We start from the raw sequence: 15,667 nt of genomic DNA, 5'->3' as shown, positions 1-15,667 counted from the left end.
TCTCCTGCAGGTTGCCCGGCTCATGCACGTCCCCCCTGGGGAAGGTGGGAAACGTCACACCCACAGGTGGCGAACTGGCAGCGCACCTCAACCCTCAGCCTGGGAGAAGAGCCTGCCCCCAGCTGGGGCTGGCGCCCGGGGTCTCCACCGGCTGGCCTTTGAGCCAGGAGAGTTCAGGAGCAAGAAGGGAGAAGAGGGCAGAGAGGGCCCTGCAGGTGGGTTCCCCGGGTGGGAACCTCCGAGAGGAAGTAGCCGCCAGGCTGCCAGGCTGTTCCTTGTCATCGACAGACACCTCTGGGGGCGGGAGAGAGGGAGAATTCGGGCTGCCTGCCCTGTCCAGGCCTCCGCCAGCGCCCTCTGGGAGCTCCGAGGCTGGGAGATGCTTCAGAGTTGTCCTGAGGTAGAGCAAGGGGACAGCTTTGTGCCCCTCTGTTGACCAGTAATTCTATCTGGGCTGCCCCAGGGAGGTGGTCTGACCTTGGGCAAAACAGCTCCCGTCAGCCAAGGCGATTCCTGATGAGGGCTGATGGCTGAGGGCTGGCAGCCGGCGATGTCCCCAGCAGCTGGGGGACTGAATCTGTCGTTCTCAAAGGGGGGTGGGGTCTGGGCAGAGCAGCCCGGTTTCCACGGCAGGTGGAACGAGGACAGGGCTATCATCAGTGGAGGCCAGTCAGATGGAAATGGAAGACAGAACTATGATGTCACCCTGTCACCAACTTGCTACTAGTGAGTCCCAAGGCGGCTGCAGAGTAAACTGCACCGTTGCAAAGGGCTTAGTTAGAGACCATTCGACCTAGTTAGACACAAAGAGCCAGGTCTGGGGTGCCCTGGCCAGATGCCCATCCTACTCAGCTGCAGTTAACCGAGGGACCTCAGGGCTCCGCTCCGTCATCTGCGTGGTGGGACCATAATCCTCCCTCGTGGCCTTGGGACTCCTGTGCAGCCACCCAGCTCTGGGGTGCCACCGGGGATCTAATTTCAGGATGGAGGTTAGTGTAGGACCCTGGCTGCCTCAGCTGCTGTCTCCACATTGCAACTTCTCGAACAAGCCGCTGTCAACATGGCCGTGGCTAAACGTCAGTGCCAATTTCCTCATCGCTATCCCACTATTTGAGAAAGGGTGCAATTCACGTTTGAGTACGAGTCAGCCCCCAACGCCCGATAGAAGTCAACGACGATGTAGAATAAACAACGTTCATCTCGAGGTTAAAAAAATACGTAAGGGTTGGGGGCAGGAGGCAGCTGTAAACATTCTTCCCAAGTTGGTCCAAGTATAAAAACATGCCTATCCGGACCCTTCCTCGCCCCCCCACCCCAGTTTACAGCTGGAACCACAGAGGCCCGGAGAGGTTAGGAGAGGGTCCTAAGGTGGCACGGATCGTGAAAGCTGAGCTAGGAGGAGGGGCGTGGTCCAGCTCCCGGTCTGGGCTTTCTCCCTTCACCTTGCACTTGGGTTGGGTTGGGTTTTTCTGTGGGAATTTAAGAGCGACAGTGCATGGCTGCAGTCGATGGGAGGGTGCTGTGACCACCGGAGCTTAGTTTGGGCTCCCCCAAGAGCAGACCCAGAGCCAGTTATTCGGGTGTGAGTCACTGAGCTGGGAGGTGATCCCAAGGAACAGGTGAGGGAAGGGGATGTGAGATGGGGGAAGGGAAGAAAACCAATCAAGATGCATGAAGGAGTGGTCCCTGCTGTAGGTAATTGGTACCCAGTCCTTCTGAGGACCACGTGGGAGACTGTGTAGCACATACCTTAAGATGGTCCGCAACAAGGGCCTAAGGATGCCACTCTTGTCCCGCCCGCCCCTGTTCCTGGGATGTCCAGCCCTACCCCAAGGACCTTGCCTGCCTCCTGTCTGCCCGCTGCCAGGCACAGGAGGCTCCCAGGGAAGAGTTGTGGGAACCTGGGGCAGAGGACTTCCTGGCTGGGCCCAGGCTCTCCGTGCCTCAGACTGTGGTCAACACGGTTCCTTCTCAAGGACCCTGGTGGTGGTGGTGGGGGGTGGAACTGTCCTCTTTTCCCTACGGGCTTGCAGTGTCATGTCATCCTGGGAGCCCCAGTGGGATCCGACTTGGTAAGACTATGTCCTCTTCACAATAAACCCCACATATGCATGGCCCCCTGCTGAGGGCTGGCTCCAGGAGGCCAGAGGACCAGTTTCAAGACCCCAGATGGGTGTTGGGCACACAGTGCTTTTTTTTTTTTTTAAGTGAGAGGAGGGGAGATAGTGAGACTCCTTTATGTCTTCTGACCGGAATCCACCCAGCAGCCCCTGTCTGGGGTTGATGCTTGACTCAATCAAGCTATTTTTAGCACCTGAGACTGGCACACTTAGACCAGCTGGGATATCCTCAGTGCCTGGGGCCACTCTTGAACCAATTGAGCCATAGGTTGAGGATAGGAGAAGCATATGGTTACCTCTTGTGTGTGCCCTGACTGTGAATCAAACCCAGGACTTCCACATGTGGATTTCCACACGCTCTACTGCTGAGCCAGTAGGCCAGGGCCAGAGCAGACCCTTTTAACAGGCCCAATTGTGGCAGTTATGAATGGGCCTGAAGACAAACCACAAGGAAGTTTAAAATTCAGCTAAACCTTCAGGGGTTTAAAATGATCTTTCCTTAGAAATAAAAATAGGTCAAGTTGTGTTTAGCGAGATGTCTCCCCCACCCCGTATCTGGTCAGTTTCTCCTCTTCCCTTTTCTGAGGTCTCTGCTTCTTGCTTGGGCGTCTCAGTTCCTTTGTGTGCATGTCAGCAATTCTTATTTATTTTCTTTAGAATCCACATACAGCATAGTGTAGGCCCTGTCGTCACCTATTGTTGTTTTGCTCACCCAGCAGCCTCCTCTCGAGATCTTCCCCTCCCCGCCACTGGGCAGCGTGCTCGCCGTCCCCTCTGCACAGCTGCGTCAGCGCCTCTGCGCGCGCACACTGTAAACTGTTCAGTTATTCCCTGTGGGGAGACATTTGGGTGATCTCAAATCTTGCTCTTATAAAAGATGCTTCAAAGAATAACCTTCTACTAACATCACTTTTTTTAAAAAATATTTTATTTATTGATTTTTTTTAGAGAGGAGTAAGAGAGAGACAGAGAGAGAGAGAGAAGGGGGGAGGAGCTGGAAGCATCAACTCCCATATGTGCCTTGACCAGGCAAGCCCAGGGTTTCGAACCGGCGATCTCAGTGTTCCAGGTTGACGCTTTATCCCACTGCGCCACCACAGGTCAGGCCTAACATCACTTTTTTTTTTCCGCACGTGTGCAAGTGCATTTGAAGGATAAATTCCCAGAGGTGAAGTTACTGGGCCGAGAGGTATTTGCGTTTCTCATTTTGATGGCTGTTGTCAAATGGCACTTGTCAGGGGCTGTATCCGTTTGCACTCCCACCAGCGGTGTGCAAGGGTTTGGGGTCCACAGGGGAGTGGAGCAGAGACCTGTGAGATGAAAGTAACACTCCTGGACGAGTGTGGATGGAAGAGCTGGATGGAGCTGAGCTCAGACCCCCGAGGCCCTCGGGAAGTGGAGAGCGGCGAGTGGAGAGGAGCCCTGAGACTGGAGAGAAGGAACGCGGGTCCATCCTGTCCTGTGGGGCAAAGTGGGAGGTGTCAGAGCAGATGCGGCAGCACAGGGTTTTCCAGTTCAACGGGTCTGTTTCCCAGGGAGCCTTTTTAGATTCCGTCTGGATCCAGGAATCCCAGGGTAAGGGAGCGGAAGCGAGGTCAGGAGGGAGAGGCTGAGCTGTACCTGGCGGAGCTCGGGGCGGGGAAGAAGGAAGCACGTGGCCAGGAGCAGAACAGCGAGGATCTCTGGGAAGAGCTGCCGGTGTCCCCGGAGCCTAGCACACAGCCTGGTCAGAGGGGAAGCTTGGGACATGTCAGAAATACCAGAAGCCAGGGAGGCAGGACACTTGTGAAATTCCTCCCCAGAAATCTGAGAAGTTCGCCTGTTGGTCCCATGACCAAATATGACTGGGACAGAAAGCCGGGGGTGGGGGGTGGGAGCAGACCCACCTGTTGTCTTAAGTATGGCCTCAGCCAGATCAGATCCCCTCTCTCGTCCTCTCCGAACCGTTTCCTTCTAAAAAGTCGTCTCAAACTCACCACTCCCTCAACAAATCGTTACCGGGCATCTACTGTGTGCCAGGTGCGGCTCTTGTTTCTGGTGCCTCAACAGTTAAACGCCCCTCGCCCCTGCCCTGCGGACACGAAACAAGCACCCCTACCTAGGCATGCACATACAGGTCGTGGCCAGTGCCGGAAAGGAGAGGAGGGCTGGTCTGACTTGTGGTGGCGCAGTGGGTCAGTGGGTCAGTGGATAGAGCGTTGACCTGAAACGCTGAGGTCGCCGGTTCAAAACCCTGGGCTTGCCTGGTCAAGGCACATATGGGAGTTGATGCCCTTCTCACTCTCTCTCCTCTCTCTCCTCTCTCAAATGAATAAATTAAAAAAATAAATTTTAAAAAAGGAAAGGAGGGCTGGGCTCTGTGGGAGGGTGTTCAGGGAAGGCCTTGCAGGGAAGGGACATTGAAGCTGGGATCTGCAGGACGCTAGGTGTCAGCGGGTCGAGAAACAGCAGGAGCAGCAACCCAGGCGAAGGGAACAGTGTGTGCCAAGGTCTAGAGGGGGGGATGGGGTCTGGGCATCTGTGGAGGCGGAGGAAGGCCAGGGTGGGGGGAGCTCAGGGTAAGAGGGATCGAGGGGAGGCAGGGGAGGTACATCACACCAGGGCTGCATTGTCTTATCCAAGGGCAACTGCAAGGCATCGATGAAAGGTTTTAAGCAAGGAAGGGGTGTGGTCAAATTTATGTTTCAAAAAGATGGTTCAGCTGTCCCTGCCTAGAGCCCAGTGCCTTATATTCGTGTGAGTGGAAAATGACGAATTGTGGGACGATGTGAGAGAGGGATGAGACTATCCAGAGGGATGCTGCTCTGGTCACCCCCAAGCCACGCCCCCTCAGCAGGGAGGCCCGGCTCCAGCTCCCAGGCCGGTGTCTCCAGCAAACAGTCTGGAATCCAGCTGTCAGCAGAGGCAGGGGCTGTGGGAGCTCTTCCAGTGTGCGTGCGTTGGAGCCCAGGACTGTAACGGGTCTCCTAGCAGAAGAGGAACTGGGGTGGGCCGGTGGAGGGGGGACAGGAGAGGTAGATGGTGATGGGGGGGCGGGACTTGGGGTGGTGAACACACACAATACAACACGCAGATGATGTATTTGTAGAACTGTGCACCTGAAGCCTGTATAACTGTAGTAACCAATGCCAGCCCAATAAATTCAATAAAAAAATTTAAAAAATAAAAAATAAAAAGAGGGCCTGGGATCAAGCTAAGCTGAGTTCAAGTGAAATGGATCACTGTGCAGCGGACCCCTCGGAGCCCATGGGGGGTATGTGCCTTGTGAACCTTGAAGGGGGCCTGGGATGCAGCACGTTCCCTGTTCATTCTGAAACTTCAGCTCTCATTGAACATTTCGCTACCAGACTCACTCTGAGAGACCCCGCTCTCTTTCCCGTTTGCATCTCTAGGGCACCTTTGCTAATGAGCTTGCTCGATTCCTGCTCCTGAAACCTCTTTGCAGGAAAGAGGAAAACCATCCTCTTTCCTGATGGGGAGACGCGTCCGTTCAGTGACTTGCACCCGAGTGTGGAGGGGTCCAGTCGTTAGTCTGGGTCAACCCGCTAATCACAGAAGGCAGCCTGGCAGATCGTGGGGTGTCAGCTGCTGTCACCTCGCCAGCCCGTGTCTTACAGACAAGACCATCCTGCCCGGCCTACTTAGAAATGTCACCGTCAGTTGCCACCTGTCCTTAGTCCCTCTCTTTTTCTCATTATCTTACTGGCTTTGAGAGAAATCAGAAACCAGTTCCCTTGACCGAGAACTTAGGTGCCCTGTTCCACGAAGAGGCAGCGGCCCGGCATTTCTGGTGCCCAATTATTATTTGTCTTTTAATTGAGGTATCACTGACGCCCACATCTTTATGCGATGCTCCCAGCCGGACCCGCCAAGGCCCGTTTCTTTTCCTGGCTTTATTTGAAGTACGAGCTGCCACTGTCACTGTTCGGTGCTGTCCAAATGAACGTACCCATTTCTGTTCCCCTGCCCCGGTGTTCGGATCCTGTTGATGTGAAGAGAATCACCAACGAAGAGAAGCCAACTCCACAGAACACTTCTCAGGAGGTGGTGTTTTTATTCTACATTATTGGCACGACAGGGAACAGGGCCAAGGCTCCACTCCCACGATCCCACAGGAAGACCAATGGGACAATTATATACAGCTAGAGTGGGCACGGAGCTGAGGCCAGAGCTTCCCGGGAAGCGGTGGACGGGCTCGGGCTCGGGCTCAGGCCACGGGAGCCAGGCCGACCTGGTTGTTGCCCCTGTCGAACACGGTGAAATACTGGCGGATGAAGACGTCGCCCAGGATCCAGAGCTCTCCGGAGCCGGTGGGGATGTTCATGCCCTGGAAGCCGCTGGCACAGCCCTGCTGGCTCTAGAGAGAAGGAGAGTGAAATCAGAGCTGGGACCCAGAGTCAGGTCTAAAGGTGCTGGAGACTAAGCCTCAAGGGCCATGGTCCGATGCAAGGCACATGCACGGAAGAGCTTTTGGCTCACGTCCGGGGACTTGGCTCTTTTGGCCTGGGGTCTGCTTGTGTAAGCTGCTCGCTGCACTTGGTTTCCAGGGATTACTAGACATTATCCAGTGTTTCTGGCAGATGCACAAACCCTGACATCAGCACCGGCGCTGAGGGGTTTAGGGAGAGAGCTGCTGGGAAGGATTTTGGAAGCCCTGGTGACACAGCCTTTTCTCATTATCCTGATCCCGTTCGGTGACAAACCAGGTCAGCTGTTTGTCCTTTTTATTCACCCGGGCACTGGGTCACAAGCTTGGGTGCACACTAGAATCACCTGGGGAGTTTTGAACCCCTACCCCCCTGCTCAAGCCTTGCCCCTACTAAATAATCAGAATCACGTGGGAAGTGGCCCGGACATCAGTACTTCTTGAATAGCATCAACCCGCTGGGCAAAGCAAGCTTCCACCTGGCTTCACAGTGGGAGGTCAAGGGTTTTCCTGTGGTTCATTAGACTCCAGATTTGTTACTTGATTGAGACAGTAGGAGCATATCAGCCCTGACCCTATGCAAGTAATGCTTTTTATTTGCTCAACCATTTATGGCTTTGATGCGGTCAATCTCATCTAACCACACTCAGAATTGAGACCCAGGGTTTGGACTCAAGTGTCCAACTAGAAACCCTGTTCATGCTGCCATCATTTGCCTGACTTTTTCTCTTGGTGGTGGTGGTGGGGAGGAAGTGTATCCAGATATTCGTTTATACATTGATTTTTAATGTATTCTTTTTCTCTGGATACTGTCCAGAGCAGATGTCCGGGGCAGCTTGTGGACGTGTTCGCTCCCTTGTGCCAAGCGGGACGATGCGGCCACAGTCTATGCAGCACATCTAGGCGGAAGGCCCAGAGTGCCCTTACCTGCAGGATGTAGGCACTGGGGGCCAGAGGGTACTGGATGCCATTGATGGTGAAGACGATGTCGGGCAGGTTGTTGATGGCTGAGCAGCTGACCACCATCTGGAAAGAACAAGGGTTAGCAGGGCTACGTTCGTTCTGCATGGCAGACCTCCCACCTGGGTCTAGACCAGGGCAGTCAGGGCTGGGCTTACCTGGCCATTTGAGTCCTGGGTGGCTCCGATGCGGCTCTGGATGTTGGCAATGGCGTTGGTTGGGCCAGACAGCAGAGAGGTGCCCGTGTCAACAATGGCCTGGCAGCCCCCGCTGCAAGCGATGGCCTCTCCGTTCATGCTGATGCTGAGGGCGAGGTTCAAGTAAGGGTTTCCTTAGCCCCGGGGGTGCAACCCCCCAAGGAGGAACCAAGTGACTCCAGAGGGTCCCTACATAGAATTCCAGCTTCTCGCGCACGCACTCCTTGAGGCGTTCGCTCACTCCACAACTGTTTCCTGAGCACCTGCTCTGTGCCAGGCATGGAGGTGCAGAGCCAGACAAGACAGCCACACAGCGTCTGGCTGCAGGGAGTTCACAGTCTAGCTGGAAAGGTGAGTTATGTTGAGGAAGGGCTGGGTGAGGGGGTGGGACTTGGAGGAACTGAAGTTTCAGCATGGCTGGGACAGACAAGGTGACCAGATCATCCTTGCTTAGCCAGGACTGTCCTGGTTTTAGGACTGAAAATTCTCATGTCCCAGGACACAGCTCACTCCTGGGAAAACCTGGATGATTGGTCACCCCAGTAGGCCAGCCAGGGGAAGAACAGATGGGCTGAGGCTCCGTGGGGAATGTGGGATGGAATGGCCTGAAACAACTTCTCATTTTTCCTTATCTCTAGACTAAGAGTGACAGTTTTTCCTAGAATGAGAGGAGTGTGTGCCAGTTCACAGGTCGCCTTAGTGCTGGGCTATGTGGACAGCCAGGTCCTTCAGCTCTCCCCCGGGGATGCTGGTCAATCGTCCTGCCTCTGTGACCAGAAGGAAAGTGGCCGTCTTGTTCTCGCAGAGTGTTTGAGGGTCTCAGACAACTCTCCTCCTCCAGGGAGGTGCCTTTCTCGGGGTCTCTTTGGCTTGGCCAGCTTCCCCCTTCCCCTCCTGGGGTACATTCCCCTGTGCTGGCTATTCCAGCAGGATTCTGGAAAGTTTAGTCGACTATGAGTCTATACAGAAAAGGAATCTGGGGCCCATGCCAGGATGCTGCCTAATCACAATGATCTCACCTGTCCACGGTGATCTGCCAGTAAGTCTCAGAAGAAAGAGGCACCCAGTTCAGGTTTCCAGTGTAGTAAGAAGAATCTATGCCACCGAACATCACCACGCTGCCACTCTGGCCATTGCTATGAATGGGGGCGGGGAGAGGGGGGAGACAGGAATTCATTCTTTCCTTCACACGCTCATTCAACAGAACAGAAACTATGTGTACTCTAAGGACTACCTTTGGCCTCTATTTTAAGTGGATTCACTTTGATTGGTCTCTCAGCCAGTGCCAGGAGCCATGTGGCGTATGTGACAGACAGCATTTCTTTTCTTCTTTACACCAGGGCCCGTGCCTTGGCCACTACGGCTATTACTATCTCCACTTTACAGACTGAGACACAGAGAGGTGAGGCAACTTGCTCAAGGTCACACAGCCAGGGAGTGGCGGAACCAAGATTAGAACCCAGGTTCTAAAGTATGTGAAATGAATACTTGACAGGGTTTGCTCTTAAAGACTTGAGAGTGTAGTTCTCAATCTCCCCCAGGGGCTGTTTCTCCCCCAGGGGACCTATGCCAATGTCTGGAGTTGTTTTTCATTGTCATGGTTGGGTGGGGGATGTGGGGTCTCCCTGGCATCTGGGAGGCAGAGGGCAGGGAGGGTGCTGAACACCCTACAATGCACAGGATGGCCCCTGACAGCAAGGAGATGGAGAAACCTTGATCTAGTTGGAGAGATAAGATGGCCCTCCATGAAATACCTAAGTACCTGAAAAGGCAGAGTATGTTTAAGGGCCAACCTGAGTATGAAGTGGCCAGAAGGAAAAAGAAAGAATAAAAGGTCCTTTCTGTTCTAAGTTGCAGGGTCCTTGTTACTGGACTATTCATTGTCTAAATCTCTGCAGATCTGGGAGAGACAGGGAAGCAAATGCTGACAATGAAATTATTCACCAAAGACCTGGCCACGGGTACGACGGTCCCCACTCACCTAGCCCCACCCCGCCGTTGCTGCTAACGCACGACAGTGCACTCAACACAGTGCGATTACAGCATAGCAGCGAACAACTGAAGGAAAACATTCGACTGGGACAAATTGCTTCGACAGGGAAGGATGTGGGTGTCTCGGGAAAGGTGATGACACCTTCAGATAGTCCTGCATAATAAACCTCTACTCAACCCAAACCAGCCCCTGGCTCTCTCTTCATTCATTCTTAGAATTAACTCATAGTCACAACTGAAACCTAGATTTTAACTAAGAAAAGAAATTTGTGTTCATCCTTTAGAAGTTCCACTGTTCAAGATACAAGTCCCAACCAAATCCTTTTTTTTTTTTTTTCATTTCTTGCTATGAAATTCTGGCCCCAATTTTAAGCTGATTCACTTTCAAGGGTGACCTTTGGCGAGGAGCCAGGGATGAGGGGACAGTGCTGGAGAGCAAATGGCTAATGACATCGGAGCTGTGGAAGTCAACGTGGCAAAGACTCACGCTGGTCAGAAAAGCCGAATGAAGACAGCTGGGCACAGAGGGATTTGGTGCCACTCTCTCTCAAGATGCACCCCTCATGCCTTAGATACTGTCCCTTCAAGTCCGTGGCTCGCTAAGACCCTCTCCACCTCGCCCAGCCCTGGACAGCCCCCTGCTGGAACAGGTGACGGTGACCTCCCTGCCCAACTTGACCTCCCTGCCCAACTTACGGGCTCAGGTAGACGGAGAAGAGGTCTTGGGAAAGCAGCCCCTGGTTCCACATGTTGTCGAAGACGGGCGTGGCCCCCGAGGAGGCGATGCTGGGGTAGGCCAGACCGAGGATGCCGTCGAAGGGCGCGTAGTACAGGAAGGAGCCGGGCTCCGTCTCGCTCAGTCCAAAGATCTGGTTGGTGTCGGCGATGCCTGCGACCTGAGAGAGGGGACCAAGTTGTTCATGATCAGCTGGTGTCCACCGAGCTCTGCGCCGCGCCGGCGCCCGGCCCGGAGTGTCCCGGTTCATTCTGCGTAGGACTCAGCTTCCGGGCACCAGGCTGGAGGGACAGGAGGGAGAGCGATCGTCCCCAGGAGCACTTGTTATCCGCTGGAGGTAGCCATTGCGGCTGATCTCCAGATGGCCGCGGTCTGTGACTCGGTGTGAGAATTTGCTGCGGAACAGATGGCCACCGTGTGCTTGTGTCTGATGATCGGATGCAAGACAGACCCCGGGCAAATCAGAACCCTTGACCCCTGCTGCGCCCCAGAAGGGAGAGCTGGCCGAGCTTTTGTGACTGGAGAGGGGGCTGCAGAGGGGGGAGGAGGAGGAGGAGGAGGAGGAGGAGGAGGAGGAGGAGGAGGAGGAGGAGAAGGAGGAGGTTCTAAAAGAGAACCGAGCCTTTTCTTACCTTCTCCCCTCTCCCCCCATAGCACTCTGCTTGGGTGAGACTGAGGTTGGCTTACGGCTCCGGGCACCACCCACCCACTACGGCCCTATCTGGAAATATCTGTGACATCTCTGCTGCTTCCCCCTTCCCAACTCCCCGTCAGGTTACTATTTTTTTTTTTTTTTTTTTTGTATTTTTCTGAAGCTGGAAACGGGGAGAGACAGTCAGACAGACTCCCGCATGCACCTGACCAGGATCCACCCGGCACGCCCACCAGGGGGCGATGCTCTGCCCACTAGGAGGCGATGCTCTGCCCATCTGGGGTGTCACTCTGTTGCGACCAGAGCCACTCTAGCGCCTGGGGCAGAGGCCATGGAGCCATCCCCAGCGCCCAGGCCATCTCTGCTCCAATGGAGCCTCGCTGTGGGAGGGGAAGAGAGAGACAGAGAGGAAGGAGAGGGGGAAGGGTGGAGAAGCAGATGGGAGCTTCTCCTGTGTGCCCTGGCCAGGAATCGAACCTGGGACTTCTGCACGCCAGGCTGATGCTCTACCACTGAGCCAACCGGCCAGGGCTCAGGTTACTTTTTTGATCGCCAAGACCCACATTGCTTGAATGAGCTGATTTGCAGGGGGGGGGGCTGGTTCTGGGTGGCCCCCAAGGTCCCTAGAAACTGGCCCCAGTGCTGGACGGGAAGAGGAGGCCCACCAGCAGGTGCTCACCTGGACGGTGTCATATCCGAGAATGCCTGTCATGCTGCCGGTGCCATAGGCAATGGACACCGTCTGGCTGGTGGCCTGGTAGGTGGAGGACTGCTTAGGGTTGAAGCGGTGGTGGTTGGCTGTGAGGGCAAGAAGTGGTATTGTCAGCCTCTAAAAGCCGATTGAGAGTCACGGTCCGGGGGTGTCTTCCTGGGGCAAGTGCCTGGGTTCTGGGTTGGGGGGTGGGCTTTGGAGGAGAAAGTAATCTTTACCCTGGATTTTGGAGCCCAAGTGTTTCCATGTTTAATTCCTGTCTGGTTAGACCAGTTGCGACCATGTCACTGATGGAAGGCCCCCAGCCAACCCCACAGTTCCCCCAAGGATGCCCCAGGCCCAGGGCTGCCCACTTCTCTCTCTGCCATTGGCCTGCCTCCTGGAGTTCAGGGCTCAGGGATGAGTCCCCTCTCACGAGTCCCCTCTGCAGACCCCGGAGCACCTGAGCCCAGTGCCTGGCGCAGAGTAAGTGCTCAGCAGATGCCTGCTGAGTGAAGGCCTGAGGGGCTCCAGCCGGCTTGACATGAAACCTGTTTGAAGCCCGGGTATTCTGGGCTCCCCCGTCACTTGGTGCTGGGGCTGGGGGGCGGGATGGGTAGGGCTGGGCACTCACAGCAGGCAGGACTGGAGCAGTAGACCGAGGGCACCCACAGGTTGGAGGAGCCCGTGTCAAAGATGACGGTGAACTCCTGAGGGGGAGTTCCTATGCCGATGGTGCCGAAGTACTCCATCTGCCGGGCAGACACAGCGCCGTTCACAAACCCGGGGCTCCCTGCTCCCCCCCCCCCCCCCGCAGGACTGTCTCTGGGTCGGCTCCTCAGCCCACCTCCCACCTTTCCCTTCCCTGTTCTCTTTGCCTTTCTCTCCCTGTTCTATGCATCCGTCCTCCAAGGCCCAACCTGGTCTGCCCACCTCCTTGAAACCTTCCCTGATGGCTCCCGGTTCCCCTCTGCTGATCTCTTCTAAGCACCGTTAACACCTAATCACAATCTCAACTAGTCTGTCTTAGTCTTATCATCCTAGAGAATGCATGTTCTTGGAGGACAACGTGGAACCCTAAAGCACTCAGCTGAGTAAACACTTAAATGCTTGTTCATGACCTTGCCGACCAGGGGGATAAGTCACTGAAAGACGGAAGCCCCTAGACCCGCCCTCCTCCCGGCCAAGTCCTCGGAGCTGCCTCTACCCCGCCCCCCACGCACTCACATCCAGGTAGTTCTCCAGGGGCTCGGTGGCCGTCCCGGTGGCGGCCTCCTTAAAGTATTTGCTGGCTAGGTTGAAGTTGCGTTTCTTCAGGAAGTCCTCCAGCAGGCCATGCTGGCTAAGGTTCTCCCTCAAGGACTTCTTTCTGACGAGGGGAACCCTGTGGCCAGCGTTGGCAAAGGGATGGTTAGGGGAGAGGAGCAGTCATTGGGCAAGGGGTCTGCTCAGGGGGTGCTAGGGAAGGCCTGGAAAGACAAGGAAGCTGCCCGAGAGAGGACAAAGGGAGGGGGTCAAGAGGGAAGACGCTCCCATTTGGGATACAGTAACACAAAGAGGCTCCGTGGTTGTCCAAAGTTGCCTGGCCCGGTGATGGAGCTGGGACCAAATGCAGGCTGGACTCAAGAGGACGAACCACTGGCAGCTGGTCATGCCCAGGTGCATGGCCCCAGCTGGTCTTACACGAAGTGCTTTGGGCTTGGGAGTGTTTCGAGGTCTCGAACAAAATCCCGCCATTAGTGCTTCACTCCTTGGAGTCCAGAAATCCTCATTTAAAAAAATAAGCACTGGTCCTGGCCGGTTGGCTCAGTGGTAGAGCATTGGCCTGGCGTGCAGGAGTCCCAGGTTCGATTCCTGGCCAGGGCACACAGGAGGGGCGCCCATCTGCTTCTCCACCCCTCCCCCTCTCCTTCCTCTCTGTCTCTCTCTTCCCCTCCCGCAGCCAAGGCTCCATTGGAGCAAAGTTGGCCCGGGCGCTGAGGATGGCTCTATGGCCTCTGCCTCAGGCGCTAGAATGGCTCTGGTTGCAACAGAGCAACGCCCCAGATGGGCAGAGCATCGCCCCCTGGTGGGCATGCTGGGTGGATCCCGGTCAGGTGCATGCGGGAGTCTGTCTGACTGCCTCCCCGTTTCCAACTCCAGAAAAATACAAAAAAAAAAAAAAAAAAAAAAAGTAAGCACTCCCGAGAGAGGTAAGCTGGGCTCTCTGTCCTCCTGTACTCTTCAGTTGAAATGAATGGAATGGTACTGTCCTCTGAACAGTGAACTACATTGGCAGTGCTAGCTTCCTGAAAGGACAGGGGGAGAAAGAGAGAGAGAGAGAGAGAGAGAGAGAGAGAAAGAGAAAGAGAGAGAGAGAGAGAGAGAGAGAAACCAAGAAGTGGTCAAGAGAGGAGCTAAGGGAAGAAGAAAAATTCGGGAGGAAAGAAAGGCAGTGTGACGGCAGCAGAGGGCAGTAGCCAGGTGGAAGCGGCTCTCTGTGCTGCGTGTCCCCCAGACTGACTTGTAGAGGCACTCCGAGAGCGCCACCAGGCTGAGCAGCAGTAGCCACTTCATGGTTGCTCCTGGGTCCCGAGTCTCCGGAGAAGGGGAGGTGGGCGGAAAGCGTACAGCGGCAGGTGGAGCGGCTCCTTATATACACACACCCCACGGGCTCAGGAATCGGTCTTATCAGCCCTCAAATGCCACCCATTGTTCTAATCCCAAACACACACTTTCCTGATAAGACTGTCCCTGTTCTGAGAAGTTTCCAGTAGTGTAGCTTTCCATTGTAACCACTGCCCACGGTGGGTCCGGATGGATGTGTGGAGAGCAAGCCACAGACCAGATCGGAGGCTTAGTCCTTACATAATGAAATGCGTTAGAACTCCATACGCTGAATAGTTTGATACAATTGGGTTAATGTGCACTTAACATTGAACAGAGGTCCAAGGAGCCCAGTGGACCCTGATCCGTCCCAGTGGGACAGGCGGCTGGGGTCCTTGGAGAGCAGCTCCCCACTTAGTGGTGAGCCATGTTCTTGTAGCTGTGACCCCAAAGCACATTCATAAGCCAGAGGTTTGGGACTCAAGACATTTCCTTACGGAACTGTTGTTGCTCGGGGCGTTTTGGTGTCTCCTTTCTCACAGCAGTTGCGTTGTGGAAAGCCATGAGTATGCGGAGGACGAGGAGGGATGGAGCAGGTGGAAGATTGCTGCCTTCCCTGACACAGGCCGGGTGTGTCTTTGGAAGGTGTGCCCCTCACTCTCTGAGCTCCCTCTCTTCCTCCTGCTCCTCTCCCTCCCTCTCAGTTGCTCGAAGCCTCCACCTTTGAGATCCCACTGGGTCTGACTCTCTATATTCAGAGAGTAAGAGCTCATGCGCCTGGGCTTCCCTACCTCCCCTCAAGACCAAGGGACCATGTCACCCCGTGTAAGTTACCAGAATGGCTGAGGGAGATGAAGGATGAATCGGCTAAAACCCTGGCTGAATTGGCTGCCGTGGAGCAAAGCCATCTGGGAAAATTTATACTAGTGTGTGAGTGACTTAGAAAGTCATTTCTTCTTAATAGAAAGTCTCTTCCCAACAGAGGATGCTTAACAATCCAATGGATTCTCCACTTGATGGGGTTTATTCAGCGGACACAATGGAGTGAAAAGCTCGATTCGGGAATTATAAGGGTGGGAAATGTGGGGGAGGGAGGTCACCAGTGGGTGGTGAGCTCTATCTGCCGCTCTTGTTCTGAAATCAGATTCCTTGGGCCACCCTTAGTCTTTTCAGCGCCAGGAGACATTGATTCTATAAAAACTGCAAATTTCTCCCAGTGCCTCTGGGTGAATGTGGAGGGGTGGGCGGTGCGGATCAAGTTCAGGACCCGTGGCGGTTAGTACAATGCACACTTGTATTTCAAAACC

General features: G+C 54.9%; 1 protein-coding gene across 1 annotated transcript; it reads right to left on the bottom strand.

Moving 5' to 3' along the window:
* Positions 1-6,152: 6,152 nt before the first annotated feature.
* Positions 6,153-14,377, bottom strand: LOC136320879 (pepsin A). Its single transcript, XM_066254022.1, has 9 exons — positions 14,278-14,377; positions 13,002-13,158; positions 12,409-12,526; positions 11,763-11,881; positions 10,392-10,591; positions 8,723-8,839; positions 7,665-7,809; positions 7,474-7,572; positions 6,153-6,477 (listed from the first exon to the last, which is right to left on the bottom strand). The coding sequence occupies exons 1-9, from the start codon at positions 14,328-14,330 to the stop codon at positions 6,328-6,330; spliced, it is 1,158 nt and encodes a 385-aa protein (XP_066110119.1). The 5' UTR covers positions 14,331-14,377; the 3' UTR covers positions 6,153-6,327.
* Between the last annotated feature and the right edge of the window lie 1,290 nt (positions 14,378-15,667).

The sequence above is a fragment of the Saccopteryx bilineata genome, chromosome 1 (genome assembly GCF_036850765.1).
Source record: "Saccopteryx bilineata isolate mSacBil1 chromosome 1, mSacBil1_pri_phased_curated, whole genome shotgun sequence".
In the NCBI taxonomy this organism is placed as follows: Eukaryota; Metazoa; Chordata; class Mammalia; order Chiroptera; family Emballonuridae; genus Saccopteryx; species Saccopteryx bilineata.
This window is presented reverse-complemented; position numbering and strand designations above follow the sequence as displayed.

What these genes read in the sequence shown, in the direction of transcription:
- LOC136320879 (XM_066254022.1), bottom strand. Translation starts at nt 14,330, where the DNA reads ATGAAGTGGCTACTGCTGCTCAGCCTGGTGGCGCTCTCGGAGTGCCTC. An exon ending in TCGGATATGACACCGTCCAG is followed by an intron (nt 10,592 to 11,762) that starts GTGAGCACCTGC and finishes CCCCTCTCTCAG; the next exon opens with GTCGCAGGCATCGCCGACAC. An exon ending in TTCTCCGTCTACCTGAGCCC is followed by an intron (nt 8,840 to 10,391) that starts GTAAGTTGGGCA and finishes CCCCATTCATAG; the next exon opens with CAATGGCCAGAGTGGCAGCG.